Source organism: Pelecanus crispus, chromosome 3, assembly GCF_030463565.1.
Source record: "Pelecanus crispus isolate bPelCri1 chromosome 3, bPelCri1.pri, whole genome shotgun sequence".
Classification (NCBI taxonomy): domain Eukaryota; kingdom Metazoa; phylum Chordata; class Aves; order Pelecaniformes; family Pelecanidae; genus Pelecanus; species Pelecanus crispus.
In genome coordinates this window covers 130,116,310-130,134,397 of record NC_134645.1, presented here as the reverse complement: position 1 = coordinate 130,134,397, position 18,088 = coordinate 130,116,310, and the positions used below count along the sequence as shown (strand labels likewise).

Here is an 18,088-nt window from a genome sequence, read left to right as displayed (position 1 = left end):
ATAAAAAGCTTATTACAGCACATAGCACAAGAGTTGTTTTTTTAGCCCTGTATGGGGAAACCAGCACTATTAAACATGATTATTTCCTTTAGTAGGGCAGCGTAAACAACTCTGTCATTTGTTTTTATAAAGTCCTCAGTGCCACTGCATACAAACCAGCGCTGATCGACAAAGCCAAGGAATCTACTAGACTCTGTGCAATGCATTTAAAACCACTGGCAGAGCATGTTTACGTTGCATAATTTTCCACCAAAAAACTTAATTGATTCCATTAGCACTTTTTTTTTTTTTTTTTTTTATGGTGCAGTTTTGCCGTCAGGTGAAAACAGAATCACAAAGCAAGCCACAATACGTTGACGAAGTGTGTATCTATGCATAGAAGCAAAACAGTCTGCCAAAAATACATGTTAGGTGACATGTAATACTTTTTCCACTATCTCATCTATTACAAGTCAGCCTGCTAGGAACAAATACGCTTGCTTTATTTACAGAAGTGATGTTTTTACAGATTTTGAAGATATTCGGTGTTATCTGCAGAATTTGTTATGGGAGATGATAAAGGAAATCCAGTTATACACCATTTATTTGTATTTGTAAGACAGATCACATCAGTACCTCCAGCAGAGCAGTGTGCTGTGCGGTTGCCTTAGTGAAATGCTACCCCAAACTTTAGGGAGAGTTATACACGTTATCATTGCTTATTTTTTCACTCTTGACAGTTTAAATAAATAAAAGTCCTTAATGTAGTTCAGCCACCTGTATGGATTCATATGAATGTACTTAAGACTTTCAATGACTTGGAAGAACTTGAGAAACAACTATTTTAGCAAATATGAATTTGGGGTTCAGGAAGAAAAAAGGTCTTGGTAAGGGAGGGGATAAATCTTGAGGACTACGAGATCAGTAGGGAAATCTGGAGTGGGGAATGTGAAATACTAGTTATGATGGGGAATATGAAAGATATTGTGCTAAATTAAATTTTGGAATGGCTAATCAATGTGAAATATGAGTAAAATTTTCATGGGGTTGAAATTCGCTTTAAAATTCTGCCGTTTTTCCTAGGTAAATAAAGGAAACGATTTTTGCCTAATTTCAGTTATCAAAAAAAATCCAGCTATCTACTCTAACTACTCACCAGGGCACTTGATGTGAGTTGAATGAAATAAACCTTTGTGGAAAACAGCCCATCCTATCTGCTCCACTCGCCTATTTTAAGAAGGGATGAAGTATGTTCTGAAGATGCTACTCTTCTGTTGTTTGCTACGCAAAATATCTAGATGCCCAGCTTGGATGGGTTGCCATACTTCTAAACAGCTAAAGTTAGGTGATATCAGTCCCACCCAAAACTGTTTTTCTCTGCCCCCACCTGTGGTGATTTATTTCTATTCATAAAGTCCATCCTGCAGAATGACAGTTCAGGGTGATAAACCCACAGAAATCCCAAAGTGAACTGTACAGAAAATATTTATTGAGAAATTTATTATGAAAGTTAGTTTTAGTAAGAGAAGGGCTGTGTCACGATGGCTTCCAAGTAGTGAAATGTGCGTTAAAATTTCAGATTTTAGGCAGGGAAAGACGCTAATGACAATCTAACCCGATGTGTGCAGCGTTGGCCACTGAATGTACCCAGTAATTTGCCTTCTCATAAACTGGAACCTGACCTATAGAATATTTTGTACCACAGTGGGAAATCTTGATTTCAAAACCCCAGGGCTGAGCCTCAGCTGCTGGTAACTTCTCTTGAGCCCAGGAAATTTATGGAGCTGTGAGAAGCCACACCATTGAAGGAGGCATCTGCTGACTCTTGGGCTACCAGCTACCTGGCTGCAAGGTGTTAATGCAGTTCTGGCAGGTGTTTGCATCTCCGCCGGACAGAAACTCAGCGGCGACAGGCAATCCCAGAAAGCCAACCCCATCCTGGGCTGCATCCCCAGCAGCGTGGCCAGCGGGGCGAGGGAGGGGGCTCTGCCCCTCTGCTCCGCTCTGCTCAGCCCCCCCTGGAGCCCTGCGCCCAGCTCGGGGGCCCTCAGCACCGCACAGACAGGGACCTGTTGGAGCGGGGCCAGAGGAGGCCACAGAAATGGTCCGAGGGCTGGAGCAGCTCTGCTCTGAGGCCAGGCTGGGAGAGCTGGGCTTGTGCAGCCTGGGGAAGAGAAGGCTGCGGGGAGACCTTCCTGCGGCCCTGCACTGCTGGAAGGGGCTGCAGGAAAGGTGGGGACAGGCTTTGGAGCAGGGCCTGCAGCCACAGGACAAGGGGGAATGGATTTAAACTAAAGCAGGGGAGATTCAGACTAGACAGGAGGAAGAAACTGTTTACACTGAGGGTGGTGAGGCACTGGCACAGGTTGCCCAGAGCGGTGGGAGATGCCCCATCCCTGGCAACATCCCAGGCCAGGTTGGACGGGGCTCTGAGCACCCTGCTCTGGTTGAAGCTGTCCCTGCTCACTGCAGGGGTCGGGCTGGGTGGCCTCTAAAGGTCCCTTCCCACCCAAACCATTCTGTGATTCTGATTCTATGAATCCTGCACGAAGCTGTTTGACAGCTAAGGCCTTTGACTTTTTGTGTCTGGCTAGGAGTTGGCTCAAGATTCGGAGAGGTTTTTAGGTGTCTACATACGCATAGGGGGCACCTGAACTCTGAAAACAGGCAAGGGTTTTCTGTTTGACAGTCACTGGAAACTGGAGTGAATGAGCTCCTAAACCAGCTATCATTTCTCAGCTGAACTGCTCTCCTCCCAGTGTCGATGGTAGGACTTTTTTTGGCTGCTCCCATACGGGTGCCGAAAGCCCTTTCTACAGCATCAGACATGTCTGCGTGGGGCTTGCAGATACGAGACAAGATGTTTGTGAGATCAGTGCCAACCTGGACGAGCACCTAAAGCGCAGGTGACGGTGCCGCAGGGCATCACGAACGGTGCTACACGCTCATGCGCGGGCAGCGAAACCGAGCCCCGCGTTGACCGGCTCTTCGGTGACGATCGTGAGAGCTCAAAACCCGATTCACACAGAGACACAGGCAGGTGTCTGCATCACCTCAGCTTGTGTGAACATGTGGGGACTGGGTATAAGGATGCACCTTGAAGCTCCAGGGAAGGAAAGAGAGAACCAAGGGTTGTACCTGTCAATAAGAAAACCCGCGGATAGCTTGCTTGTTGCCTTAGCACTTGTTTTTCCATCATTGCTACAGTGCAATGGAAAAATAAAGAACCTGTGTGAAGAGCCTGCTTGTATCCTGCATTTTCGCCTTCTCCCTGGCATGTACAGTAGGCTCTGTTCTATTAAATTGCCCATTGTTTTTGACATCCCTCTGTAAATCCTAAATCGCCGCATTATTCTGAGGTACGGGGCTGATGGCTCTTCTATGTCAGTTCCATTTTTAGTGTAATTTATGTGGCTTAATCTGTATCTAAATGCTCATCTAGATCCCAAATGGTAGGCGGATGAATGACTGATTGATCTTCCTGCCTCTCTCTAGAAACTGTCTCGTGTAGATTGCTTTACTGTATTATCATCTTCGCTGTCCTTCTGGGGTAACAGATACAGCTGCGGATACCGGAATTCAGGTCTCTTGTTTCCAAAAAGAATTGTGGCACTTAAAGTCTCCAGTTCCCTTGATTGAAAACCCTTAGAACCAGTTCACGTCTTTTTGCTAAAATTGGGGAACCAGCGGGTTTGTTCTGATGAAAATACATGCTTTTTCAGCGATCTCGGTACCTGACCAGTCAGAAAATGTGATTGCAATGAGGCAATCATCATAAGGTCGGTGTGTTTACAGTGATGTCATGTCGGCATCAGTCCTAAGCTCCATTATTTGACATTTTTATCAATTATGGAGAAGAACATGGAAAATGATTTCCAACTGCTAGCAGCTGACCCAAAAACCGCAGCAGCAGTAGTGACAAAGACGGGGGATCAGTACAAGTCTATACTAGCAATTTAAATGGTGCCGAGGACTAGGCATCGAACACAATTTTCTATATAACTGCCATAATCGCCTATATATTTCTGTACATTGGCAATAAATTCCCTAAGAGCCCTCGGGAGTCACAGCGGTGTACCCCTGAGGCTGGAAGGTCTAATACTGCCCTCGGATAGACGAATGCAAACCCAAGAGCAGGAATCAAGAAATCACATTACATCGGCACTTGCTTTGGTCTGAGCAGTACCAGAACGCTGTATTCATTATTCATATCTTCATCAAAGTGAAAAAAAAAAAATCGGGAAATACGTCATTTGAAAACCTGGAGATGATACGGAGAAGCGCAATGGCGATACTTAGAGAATTAGAAAACATACTTCACTGTGACGAACTCCCAGAGTCCTGTTTATTTTATTGAGGGATGACCTCAGTCTACAGCAGTAAGTCTGAATAACAAAAACTGGATAAAAGAAACCTCCTCATTCTAGGAAAGATAAGCTAAGATTTAATGGGTGGGAGCTGAAGCTAACCTAAAAATAAGATGCATATTTTTAACAGTAATCAAGCACTGAATAATCCACTAAAGCCTGTGGAGGATCTTCTTTCACTGCATGTTTTCAGATAAAAAAAAGAGATTGCTTTTCCAGGAAATGCACACTGCGGCACAAACCTGCCTTCATAATCAGTGTACTACCACCGAGATGGTTACACAGGGCTTTATCGGTTTCAAGATACAGCAAATTCTGCTACATGGGAAAAACGCATCTATCCTAAACCACAAAGACTAGCAAATTTAACTCTGAAGGATTACGTACAGTAAATGTCAAGTCTGGAAAAAATTGTGTACATTTTGAGCAAGTTCCTAGGACTGGATGACTAGGAATTTGTGTAGAGCCTTGGCTGAAAGGACACAGGTAAGCCCACATCCCTTTTCTTCCTGCTCTCTCCCTCAGGCTCCTCTTTTTTTCCTTCTTCACGCTGGCTTCCTGAAGATTTTTAGCATATGCTGTAAAATTGCTGTGCTGGGAATACTGTGATTATGACATGGGAATGCAAGCACTGTGGAGGTGCCTTAGTCTAGGCTTTTCTTCTGATATGTTTCTTAATTCCATCTATGTGTTGGCACATATGAAGTCTATGGTTATGTGTGAAGCATAGTACATTGTAAATAAAAAGATAATCATGTTCTGCTGCTTGCTTGGACAGGTAAATCCGTACCAAGAAAACTTGGAAAAGTTAGAATGTAATTTTCAGACTCTCCCAGCCAGACCTCAACCTGCGGAATGAGAGAAGGGGATAGTCCACACTTTCCTGAAATGTCAGTGGGATTTACCTAATTCCAAAAGTATTCCGTTTCCATGGAGCCAAGAAGCACTAAGCACTTTGGAGAATCAGCAGGTTTTATTTGTTAAGTGGCACGACGGCTTATCACTATTTAATACTTCGGCTCCAGTTACGAAGCAGGAACAGAGTGTGTGAAGTGCCATACAAACACAGAATGAAGACTGTTTCCTTGTAATAGCTGTAATCAAAACGCATCAACAGCCCGGCTATCTGTCACCGCTCTAACCACTGTTTTGGAGTCCCACCACCAAACTTTCAGTGCCCTGCTCTGCCGTTAGCAGCCTCACCAATGAAGCAGCTGAATGCAGTGGGTGATGAAGCAATTTTTCCCGTAAGAATTAACCTACTGGAAAGGACACCTGTGATTTAAGAGAGACGCACAATACAAATACAGAGGGACAGCACGGATGGCGTGGAGGATCACTGGGATCATTCGAGTGGAGACAACGCGGGCTTTGCAGCAGCTGGCACTTCAGAGCACATCAGGGCGCTGGAAGATCTCGGCCTCTTCATCTGCGAGGCTGAAGAGCCAAACATTTGTCTGTTTTTCTGCCCTTCACCTCCAACCAACCTCAATCCACGCGAGGAAGACAGCACTGAAAATGCAAGCGTTCACAAAGAGGCAGCAAGGATGCTCAAAGATTCAGGCTGGGCATTCAGGCTCACAGCTAGATACGTTAACTCGTACGGGAAGATTGCATCGTGACACTAACCGGTGCATTTTTTAGAAACACAATTCTTGGCAGATAGTGGAGTGAGTATAGCTATATATAGTGAAACAGAAGAAATGGTCGGTATGAAACCAGTGGACGTCATCACCTTTAGTGACTTCTTGCAAAGTAAGAGCGAGCTAGGAAATGTCGGCGTGACTGTAAAGGAGAAAAGAGCTAATTTTTGAACATGTTTTAAATGAAATTCAAACTTTGTTATCAAACATTTCTGATTGTTATAACTTGCACTCTCAAAATATCAGTAATTTATCATATGCATCTCTATATTCACTTATTCTTTATTTAAAGGATTTTCTTCAGGTTCTGGCAAGATTTTTTGGAGGTCACCCGAGGTCCTCTCCAGCCCTAATCTCAATGGCTCTAACTGTATCAAAATTTAGTAGAACTTGAAAAATTGACCACAATCGTGGGACTACTTGTGCTCAAAGAGGATGTTGTTCACCTTTGAAACACAGGAACAGCGAATCTGAAAACAGAGATGGGACAGCTTGCCTCTCAGGCTTCCATCTGAATTCTTAATTTTAAGGAAAGCCTGACTCCTAAAACATGAATTTCCGGCTTCTCTAGATTCTTTCAGGAGCATGTGGGAATTCTCAATATTGCCATAAATATCCAACTCCTTTATAAATATGAATTAAATTCTATGTCTCAAGAGTATCATATCCCTGTAAAATCCAGCCTGATTATGAGCTGAATGGAACTGCATTCCTTTGTCATAGACCATTTTTTTGAGAGAATTATCTGGCCTTCCTCTCCCAGCCTAGGCATTAGTCTGTTACTTTATCATCTTCTCTCCTATTCAGCCAACAATCCAACTTTTTCAAAACCTTCCAGATGAATTTTGCATTGAATGACTGTCATTTCCCTTCTTTAACCTCTTCGCTGCTTCTTACTTGCGCATTGTCTCTTCCCATACTCTGAAATTCTCAGTGCAAGACCCCTGCCTAGTTCACAAACCCCCTTTGCAAGGTGGTGTACAAATTTCCCTTCTGTCCTTAGACCATGAGTATATACATAGAATGAGCTTCAATTGTTTGAAAAAACAAAACGCCATCCTATAAGCCTTCTATGTTAGAAAGCTGGTGGTGTTATACGTTCAATAAGCACTGTATTACCCTTGAAGATATGGTGGATGTCTTCCACAAGTACTCATACTCGGTTCACTTTTTGTTTCTCTATTTTTATTGCAAAGATATGTACAGACACTGATCTCTGGACATGTATGCTACTTAGAGCATCTTCATACAAAAAGTACTCTGCAAGGGTCTGGAGCACAGGGCTGGTGGGGAGCGGCTGAGGGAGCTGGGGGTGTTCAGCCTGGAGAAGAGGAGGCTGAGGGGAGACCTGATCGCTCTGCAGCTCCTGACAGGAGGGGGCAGGGAGGGGGGTGTTGGTCTCTTCTCCCATGTAGTTAGAGATAGGACAAGAGGAAATGGGCTCAAGCTGTGCCAGGGGAGATTTAGGTTGGAAATTAGGAAAAAGTTCTTCAGGGGAAGAGTGGTCAAGCATTGGAACAGGCTGCCCAGAGAGGTGGGGGAGTCTCCAGCCCTGGAAGTGTTCAAAAAATGGGTAGATGTGGCACTGTGGGACATGGTTTAGTGGGCATGGTGGTGTTGGGTTGATGGCTGGACTGATGATCTTAGAGGTCCTTTCCAACCTTAATGATTCCCAGTTTTTACTTTCATTAAAAACAATTCAGCCACCAAACCAGGAAACATGAAATTGCTACTCTCCCTTTAACTGGTTTAGTGTTGGACTTGGTAGTGTTAGGTTAATGGTTGGACTGGATGATCTTAAAGGTCTTTTCCACCCTAAATGATTCTATGATTCTAAGATTGGCCTGATGCAGTATATTGGCTACGTGTAACATAGCGGAGTGCTGCAGGTATCAACAACCAGGAAACTCTGGGGAAAAAGAAAAATGTTATTGTACAACAAAACATATTATTGCATGAAGAGTCTGCGTAGCATGTTTTGCTGAATATGTTTGCACAACTCTTTCCTTCCTCAACTGGGAGCACGGACAGCGAGCCAGGGCTGGATGTGACATGCATACATACCCCAAGGGGGGCACGCATACAAAAAAAACCCTCCCGAGGCAGAGCCCATGCAAAAACAGCGGGTACGGCTGTGCGGGGGACCCCAGAGCGAGGAGCACACCACGCAGATGTTTACAGCTCAGAGAGTAAGGCTGGGGACAAAGCTCAGCAGGCAGAGCTCAAGGAAAAGGGCTACATTTGGCGGAGGGGGGGGCATGCAAACCCCGGCAGGTAAACCCCGAGCAAGCGCTGCCAGCCTGACCTGCGGGGCCGCTGCCCTCCTCGCAGCACATGGCCCCCGGGGAGCACCGCTCTGGGGCAGCGGGCGGGGGGTGCCCCTCTCCAGAGCAGGCAGCCCCCGGGGCGCACCGGAGACAGCCGGGAGGCGGCTGCACCCTCCAGCACACCCAGAACGGGGCGGGGTGTGGGGCTGCCCTCTCCACAGCCCCCGGGACCCGGGCGGGGGTGTGTGTGTGCGTGTGTGTGTGTGTGTGAAGGCCCGGCGCTCCCCACCGCCCCCCCCGCCCCGACGGCCAGCGCGCGCGCCGGGGCCCTCCCCGCCTCCCCTCAGGGGCGATGCCGCCGGGGCCCGGGCGCCTCCTCCGCCCGCTCCGCAGCTCCACCTTCAGGATGGGCGACTGGGCCTCCCGCCTGCCTCAGAAGGACGAAGCGCTCGCCGGCAGGAGCCAGCGCGTCGCGGTGGCCGGTAGGGACGAGCCCTCCCCGCTTCCCCCCACGCCCCAAACGCCGGCGCCGCGGCCGCCCCGGTGGCGGCGGGGGAGGGGAAGCGGAGCCCCGGTGGCGGCGGGGGAGGCGGCGCCGCCGCTGCGCGCATGCGCGGGGCCCCTCGCGGCGGGGCGGCTCTGGCGCAGGCGCGGCGGGGCGCGCGGCGCCGCTGTGGGCGGCGGGAAATGGCGGGGGCGGGGGTGCCCTCAGGGAGCCGCGCAATGGCGGCTCCTGCGCCCGCCCGTCCTCAGGGCAGGAATTGGTCGGTTGCTGGGGCAGCCGGCGAGCGCCTGTTTTTCTCTTGGCCGCGTAGGAGTTTCCTGTTTGATTTTTACCGAGGGCCGCGGTAGTCCTGCTCAGGGCCCGTTCCTCTAGCCGTTACTTGTTCCATTAAATAACAATACCTCAAAATAATACCTAAGCATGGTTTGGGTGTCCTAAGCTTAATGTTTGCAAAGCGTTTTTAAGTTAAACAATAATTCTTTCAAGAATTGTCCAATACTCTTCCTTTCGTTAACATTTGCAAAGTATTTTTAAGTTCGTAAAGAATAGTTCTTTAAATGATACTCCGGTACTCTTCCTTTCGTTAACAGTTGCAAAGCGTTTTTAAGTTCCTAATAATTCTTCCAATGATCCCCTAGTACTCTTCCTTTCGTTAACATTTGCAAAGCCTTCTTAACTTCTTGAACAATAATTCTTCCAGTGATTCTCCAGTACTCTTCCTTTTGTTAATGTTTGCAAGTGTTTTTAACTTCTTGAACAATAATCCTTTCAATGATTGTCCAGTACTCTTCCTTTCGTTAACATTTGCAAAGCGTTTTTAAGTTCCTAATAATTCTTCCAAAGATTCTCCAGTACTCTTCCTTTCGTTAACGTTTGCAAAGTATTTTTAAATTCTTAAAGAATAGTTCTTCAAATGATAGTCCAGTACTCTTCCTTTCGGTAATGTTTGCAAAGTGTTTTTAATTCTTCAACGATAATTCTTTCAATGATTGTCCAGTACTCTTCCTTTCATTAACTTTTGTAAAGTGTTTTTAAGTTCTTAAACAATTCTTTCAATGATCATCCAGTACTCTTCCTTTTGTTGTTTGCAAAGTGGTTTTAACTACTTAAACAATAATTCTTTCGGTGATTCTCCAGTACTCTTCCTTTCGTTTTGGGTAATTATAGGGGCAAGTAGGTGCTCTAACACGTGTGTTCGTGTTCGTTTTCCCATTGTACAAGGTGTTTATGTATCTTTGCTCCAAGCACCTAAAGTCCCTAACAAAGTCTGTGAACTTAAAAAAAATATTTAAACGCATCAGGTACATAAGTGCTGGTGATATAATAAATGGATGCTGGAGAATAATAAATGGATGCTGGCATAAGCCCAGTGAAAGAAGTGTTTGAGAGCACAGTAAAATCTTAAATTGGATAGATATTTGGTAAAATGCCGAAGGTAGCAAGAAGGCAGTGGTGAAATTAAAGGTAGCAGGAGGAGTATTGCGTCTGATGTGGAGAAGGTGGACTCAAAGGAGGGGCGCAGAAATGGGGTTGATGTCGTTAGGGCAATGAACTCGAGAGATGATACCAGGAGTTGCACATTGCCTAGATCAAAGTGGCACCTTCACATTGCTTGTTGATAAAAGCCTGGACAGAAGATACGCTAGGCCCATTTTATGCTCTGTAACTCCACAGATAGAATAATTTTGTGCTGCTGTACAAAAAATGTCCTCATAAGGCCAAATAAGATTTTTTTGGGGCATTTTTATTCTACGACTAAACGTGGTATTATGCACTTAATCACATCATGGAGCACCAATGAATTGTGAAAGTTAAAATTTTTAAGACGTAAACTCGTTTCAGAAAAGAATGGGAATTTAAATTTTAACGTTGTGTAACATTTCCTCAGTAACATTTCTTTTACTTAAATCGCTTTTAGATTGCAGAATCAGAGGAGTGTTGGTTGGAAGGGCACTCCAGCCCCTGTGCCGGCGCTGCGCTGCCTTCTAGGCAGAGAGTTTTTCCTCATGTCCAACGTGAACCTCTTATGGCAGAGTTGGTGGCTGCTGCCCTTTCTGATGCTGTTGAGAAAGGTTTGGCTGAGTTGTGATTCTCACTCCCCGTTAAGCTGCTGTAAGATTACCCTTACTGACCCTTCCCCAGCTGAAACACACCCAGCTTCTGCGAGCTCTGTAGGTTTGTGCGCTGTAGGCTGCTGACCAACTTGATTATTCACCTTGCAGGCCCTTGCCATTTTATTAATGTCTCTCTTGAACTGAGGACCCAAAACTGGATGTGATATTCCAGATGAATTCTTACCAGTACAGCATAGAGGAGAGGGTTTTTTCCTTACTCTGCTGTCCACGCTCCTTGTAATGCAGCCTGGTACAGAGTTTGCTTTATTTGCAACGAGAGCACGTTGCTAGCTCATATTTAACCTGGCATCCAGCATAATCTCAGGTCCTTTCCAGCAAGGCTGAGATTATCTTGCACTGGTGCAGAACTTGCACTTCTCCTTGTTGACCTTCATGAGGCTTCTGTTGGCATAGACCTGAAATTTTTCAAGGTCTCATTGGGCTGAAGCTCTGCTGTTTGGCATGTCCACTCTCACTCTCCTTTTTTTTTTTTTTTTTTTTTTTTCTGAGCGTGTTTTCTGTCACATCATTCACGTTATTGTTTAGGATATTGAATGATATTGGCCCCAGCATCAGCCCCTGGGGTAACCTGCTACCCACTAGACATCAAGATATTGATCACTGCCTTGGGAGTCTGGTGGTCCTGCCCATTTTTCACGTCTAGTGCCTAGCAGTCTGTTCTTCCAGCCAGTACTTTCTCAGCTTCCAAATGCAAATGCTGTAAGTGATGGTGTCAGAAGCCCTGCTAAAGTCAACATGTATTACATCCACTGCTTTGCCCTCATCTGCATAGCCAACCATTTCATCATAAAAGGCAATCCAGCTGGTCAAGCACGATTTGCCTTTGGTAAATATGTTGACTATTCCTGATTACGTTCCTGTTCTCTTTGTATTTGGAAATGATTTCTGAGGACATACTTCATGACCTTCCCTGGGACTGAGCCGAGGCTGAGCAGCCTATAGTTCCTCAATCCTCTTTTTTCCTTCCTTAAAAATGGCTGTTACTGGACCCCATTTCTAGCCATCAGAGATCTCCCCCAGTCACTGGGATTTTTCTAGATATCGTTGTATCTAGATCTGTCACAGTGTTCTGATGGTCACAACAGTGAGCTTCGTCCGCAGCCCTGGAAAAATGCCATGTGGCTCCTTGGATGTTTAACTTCTTTAAGTAGCCATAACCCATTTTTCCCCACATTGCTGCTTTTCTTTCTGACTGTGCCAGTGCGTGCAGAGGTTTTGGAGCAGTCTTTGTTTCTGAAGACTTGGACAAAAGAGGTTTTGAGTACTTCAGTCTTTTCTGTACTATTTCTAGTCTGTCTTCTGTGTTCATTAATGCACACAGATTTTCTCTGAGCTTCTTTTTACTTTTGTAATTTTTGTGGAATCATTTCTTATTACTGTTTATGTCCCTAGCTAGTTTTAACTCAAGCTTTGGCCTTTCTGATTTTGTGCCTAAATGCCTAGGCGAGGCATTTTGTATACCTCCTGTGTTGCTTGTTATTGTTTCTACTTCTTGTATGCTCTCTCTTTGCGTTTTAGTTTGTTAAGCAGCTCTGTGTTTCTGATGAAGTTCCCAGTTTTTCTGCATGATATTTTGTTGCTTAGCTCTCGGAAAGTTTTTGTCAAAATTCAGACCACCCTGAAGGGCGCTTTCTCCCTTTGACCGCCTCTCAGGGGCTTCTACCTAGCAATTCCCTAAATAAGCCAGAGTTTGAGCTCTGAAAGTCCAAAGTGTTAAGTCTGCTGTTTACCTTTCTAGCCTTCCTTTGGATCCTGAACTCCGTCATCTTGCGGTCACTGCAGCGCTCTGCCATCTGCTGCTGCAATGCCACCAGTTCTCCATGCTTCTGAACAGCCTGCTCAACAAACAGCCGTTATCCCTGGTGGTCCCTCTGGCATTTTTGGTATGAAATTGTCACTCGTGCAGCTTCCTGAATTGCTTGCACAATTTGATGTTACCCTCCCAGCAGACATCTGGGAACTGAAATCTCCCAGAGGGACCAGAGCCAGCAGTCTGGAGATTTCTGCTAGCTCTTTGTGGAAAGCCTCATCCACTTGCCTCCTCTTGGTCTGCTGCTCTGTAGCAGACCCCAAACTACACCACCTCCAGTGTTTCCCCTCTGATCTTGACTCGGAGATTCTCAGCAGACGTGATTTCAGTTTCACACTGGAGCTCTGTGCTGTCAAGGAGTTTGTTTCCATAGAGTGCAGCTCCCCATCCTGTTCTTCTGTGCTAATCCTTCCTACATACTCCATTCCCATACATGACACTGCTCAAGTTGTGTGCGCTGTGCCAGGTCTCTGATTCTGGTCACATCGTAGGTCTGGGACCACACTTGGACATCTGAGTCTACTTCTTGTGAACCAAACTCTGCCTTAGTGTGCAGACACTTGAGGAAAACATCTGCCAAGTCCTTTCTTTTGAGTGGTAACTGGCTCTGATCCTAGCCCAGTGACCTGAGATGTTGTCCTGGTTTCTGCTGGGATAGAGTTAATTTTCTTCCCAGTAGCAGGCATAGTGCTGTGGTTTGGATTTAGTAGGAGAAGAATGTTGATAACACACTGATGGTTTAGTTGTTGCTAAGTACTGCTTATGCCAGTCAAGGACTTTTCAGCTTCCCATGCTCTGCCAGGGGCACAAGAAACTGGCAGGGGGCACAGCCAGGACAGCTGACCCAACCTGCCCCAAGGGCTATTCCATACCATACGGCGTCATGGGCAGTATAGAAACTGGGGGGGTTGGCCGGGGGCAACGATCGCTGCTTGGGAACTGTCTGGGTATCGGTTGGCGGGTGGTGAGCAATTGCATTGTGCATCACTTCCTTTGTATATTATTATTATCATTATTATATAGTTATTATTATCATTACTATTTTACTTTATTACAGTTATTACAATTATTAAACTGTTCTTATCTCAACCCGGGAGTGTTTCTCACTCTCACTCCTCCGATTCTCTCCCCCATCCCATGGGGGCAGGGGCAGTGAGCGAGCGGCTGCGTGGTGCTGAGCTGCTGGCTGGGGCTAAGCCACGACAGGTATCCATCCTGTTCATCTTCAGTGGTGTTGAGGGCCCCGAACTGTTTCCGAGGTTAAGAGCTGCAGAGCATTTAGCTCCTTGGCTGTGCAGTCTCTTTGAAGATCCTGTTGATCTCCTGCTCCTCATCCCTGATGTGATACAGCCTGCCCACTTCTTGCAGCTCTTTCCCTTGCGCCGCAGCGACCAGGTCTGCCGGAGCCACCTCTCAAAAGCTGAGGCTGCAATCCCCATGGAAGAGCACCAGGCTCTCCCCACGGCCTGAGACCACCTTCAGGAGTTCAGTGTGGAAGGAGTTGCTGAAATACCAGGGTGTTAGCGGTTTCTGGGCCAGGGCATTGTGTTCTGGAAGGTGTTTCCAGCAGCTGAGGGTTTTCTTCTGTGCACGGCACTCCTGGGCACTCTTGTGGCTCCTGCACGTTGTGTTAATTGCATTGCACCTGCTTGTGCGTCCTGGTCCCAATTCTCTGAGTTCCTGATGCTTTCTGGGTGCGAGATGGGCCCATGAATGCGCTCTGCGCCTCGGTGAGATTTGTTGTTTGGCGGGGAACCTCTCGTGCTGAGGGTTCTTGATCGCCATTCACAAACTGGTGAGCAGAGAGACCAGCTCAAGACTGCTCCCTCCTTTGCTGCAGTCCGAAAGAGAGGAAGAGATGGCTGAGTGACAGCTTCAGCTTGAAAGTTGCATTTAATCTAGTCTTGCGAAAAGCTAAATTGCGTTTCTATTCCCCTGTAACTTGGTGACCACGGGATTATGTGAGACTTGACCTTGTCTGTGTAACGATGTTTTTTGTTTTATTTTAAGGTTATTACTAATTTAGGATCTGAGTATAAGAACATTATGCAATTAAACCTTGTATATTATACGGATTTGTGTGAAGTGACTGGAAGTAATTGGTTTGTGATACAAAGGGCTCTGTTTGCAGAAGTCAGTTAAAATACTATACTGTGAGCTGAAAACAATACAAACATTAGTAAGCTTCACTTACTCTTTTTGTAATCAAGTTGGATTTATCTGATCTTCAACAAATTTCATAATCTGGGAATTAGACTTTGTTGTGCTGTTTTCTTTCCTTGCAGTAGAGCTGCTGCATTCATTTTCGGAAATTATTCCTTTCATATGATTTCTGTGTAATGGTGCAATGCAACGTCTGCTTTATAGTAAAATCACATATTATTTATTGCTTCTACCTTTCTAGTATAACTCTAGTTTTCAGAATTAATTTTAGTTGCATAACTGCTGAAACATGGCTGTGTTTTATGAGTATGTACGTCTATATTGCTTACACTATTTAATTTTGTATTTTATTTTATGATAGTGGTAGGAACACTAGTCAAGGAGCCCTAATAATGTAGAGGGAACCTCCTGTGCAGGGCATTGTATAATAACATATATATGTCTACGTAGATAGAGAGGGAGATATATACACTCACACACTTTTTTTTTCTGCTAGATAGCCTGAGATAGCAGTTTGTAGTAAATTAAAAGAATGTTTTGTCCCACTGGTCCCAATGAGTAGCATCAGGAAATATTTTCTCTCTCTCTGTGGTCTCAGCTCTGTTCCTAGCAGAGGCACTTACATTGGAACATGCACATCAGTAGTGGGTTAACTTTTTTGAGGCAGTAAAGGTACAACTCATGGGTAGACAGTCTTACAGTTGTTTAAACCTATTAAGCCTCTTAGCTTTATATTTATAGATTAATAGAGCAAAATTACAAATGTGGAGGAGGTCATGGTGAACTTTAGTCTGACCTTCCGTATAAAAAAGAGCACAGCATTTCCATGAATTAATTCTTCTTGAATCAGACCGTGCTCTTTAAAGAAAACATTGTTTAAAAATGTCATTTGACAGAAGATCCATGGCAAAATTTCATAAATTGTTCCAATGTTTCATAACTCTCTCCATTAAAAAGGTGCGTATTTTGAATCACTTTGTTATGTTTCAACTTCCAACCATTGCAGCTTGGTACGGTTTTCTTCATGAAGATGAAAAGCATGGTAGTATGTGTTTTCTGGTTTTCATGAAATATGCTTAGGTCATAATTAAATTGCTGGTTAGCCTATTTTTTAAAAAAGTGAAGACTTCAACCAGACATAACCCAGGAATTTTTATTGTGAATTTTTATATTTAATTTTTATTGTCAGCAGAAGGCACGTTTTTCAATCATTTATCAATTTTTGTTTCTTTTCCTTAAATTGTCATGAATTACTTAAGGTCTTCCTTAAGTTTTGGATATTGAAGTAGACACTGGATTTTACTAGTGATAGTGTCAACTGCAGGCTTGTTCCTACTCAGTTATTTTCCTGTTTGTGTATCAAAGGATAACTAACATTTTGGGTTCAAGTGTTGCACTGGGAGCTTTGTGTTTAAGTGATCATCTCCTGCATACCTAAGAGCTTTTCAAGTCATTGGTATCGTGTCTGATTCTGGTTTTAACTTTATGAATTGATCTGCATTTGCTTCGACTATTTGATTTAATTCCAACTCTGTATATGTTGCATTAAATTCATACGACAGTGAATTTCAGTTCTATGTGGAATTAGTACTTCAACTTGACATACCAAACTCAAGAAGAAGTTGCACTGAATGTTTTTGCTGAGACTTCTGGAGAAGAATGTGGCTAGTGAGCATAGGAAATTGAGATTTTGATAGGTTTCTAGTCTCGCCCTCATTGTTTTATTATTATTGTCTTCAGATGTAGCAGGAATATTTCAGCTTTAGTTGCTCTGATATTGTTAAAACAAATGCGTGATCTTTGAGTGAAAGGGTCGCTCTGCCTAAATGCAGTTAAGCTGGGGCATGGTGCTCAAGGGGGTCAATCAATAAATAACTGATGGGAAGGAGTAAAGGAGATGGAGACACACCCTTCTCAGTGGTGCCCTGTGGATGGACAAGAGGCAACAAGCACAAACTGAAACACAGGAAATTCCATTTCAAGATAGGAAGAAACCCTTTTTTTTTTTTTTTCTCTGAGGTTGGTTGAACAGTGGGACAGGTTGCCCGGAGGAGTTGTAGCTTCTCCATCCTTGGAGACAGTCAGAACCTGACCGGACACAGTCCTGAGCAACCTGCTCTAGCTGACCTGGCTCTCAGCAGGGGGGTTGGACTAGGTTATCCCCAGAGGTCCCTTGCAGCTTGAGCCGTGCCTTGACTCTGTAAATCGTCTCAGCCGTAGCTGTGGTGGTAGCAGCAGCAGTGTCCATCTTTTCTAGGATACTCCAGCGGTTACGGAATTCCCTCAGGATCTTGATGATCGGAGGCTGAAATGACATCCTAAGCAAACACATCAAGATAACCAGCCAAAGCATACCCGGCATGATGGTACTTCTTGAAGTGACTGCAGGAAGCTGGAGCCAGACCCTCAAGTCTTCTCTCTTTTTGGCCACACCACTTTTGCGTTTCTGCCTGTCTAACAGTCTGACCCGTTGCAGAGAGGGGCATGCTGTCAGTCTCGCAGGATACTCCGAGCGCAAGTGGTTAGAATATACTTCTGAAATGTGGTTGTTTTCCCCAGGCTGAGTGGAGGTACGTCCGTTTCTTCTAAGGTTTCTAGAGGATGTACTGAAGTTTTACAACAGGGATCACTTGCTCTTCCTTCAGAGACACACTGCTTGACATTAAGTTTATGCAGAACATAAACAGATATTTTATGGGAACTGCTTTACTCTTCCTCTTCTGTCCTCTGCCTGCTGCAGTAGCGCTTGCTTTTCACAGGATATAGACAGATTGGATTCCACCCCGACTGACTGTGCATTCTTCATATGCATGAAGAATAGTGTACCTTATATTCCTACAGGGAGATTTCACAAGAGATTTTTAAATGAGATGATTTTAGGTATCATATATCCCTGTAGGACTCATTTAGTTGATTTCTAATGTTGCGTTTAGTTGGACGTCTTTTGAGGCTTAATAGTTTCCAAACGCAACGAACATTCAGAAGCAGAAATAACCCTCTAAATTGTTTTGCTTCTATACCTGTTTGGTTTAGTGGAATTTCTGTCCATGCTAATCTTTTTTTGCCATTCTTAAAACACTGAACAGAAATTATTGTCATCAAACTAGTGGCCTGTGGTCTGGATGCTTTCGTTTGTCTCATCCCCTGCCCTTGGAGGAGGCTGCTGAGTGGGCTGCGTATGCTACCATGGGCACATGGAAAGGTGCTAAGGCTGAAAGA

At 44.9% G+C, this 18,088-nt stretch overlaps 1 protein-coding gene across 1 annotated transcript in view; it reads left to right on the top strand.

Moving 5' to 3' along the window:
- Positions 1-8,608: 8,608 nt before the first annotated feature.
- Positions 8,609-18,088, top strand: part of MSRA (methionine sulfoxide reductase A) — a 309,718-nt gene continuing 300,238 nt past the window's right edge. The window contains exon 1 of the mRNA XM_075708036.1: positions 8,609-8,738. Coding sequence (XP_075564151.1) covers positions 8,609-8,738 — 130 coding nt within the window. The remainder of the gene's footprint in view (positions 8,739-18,088) is intronic.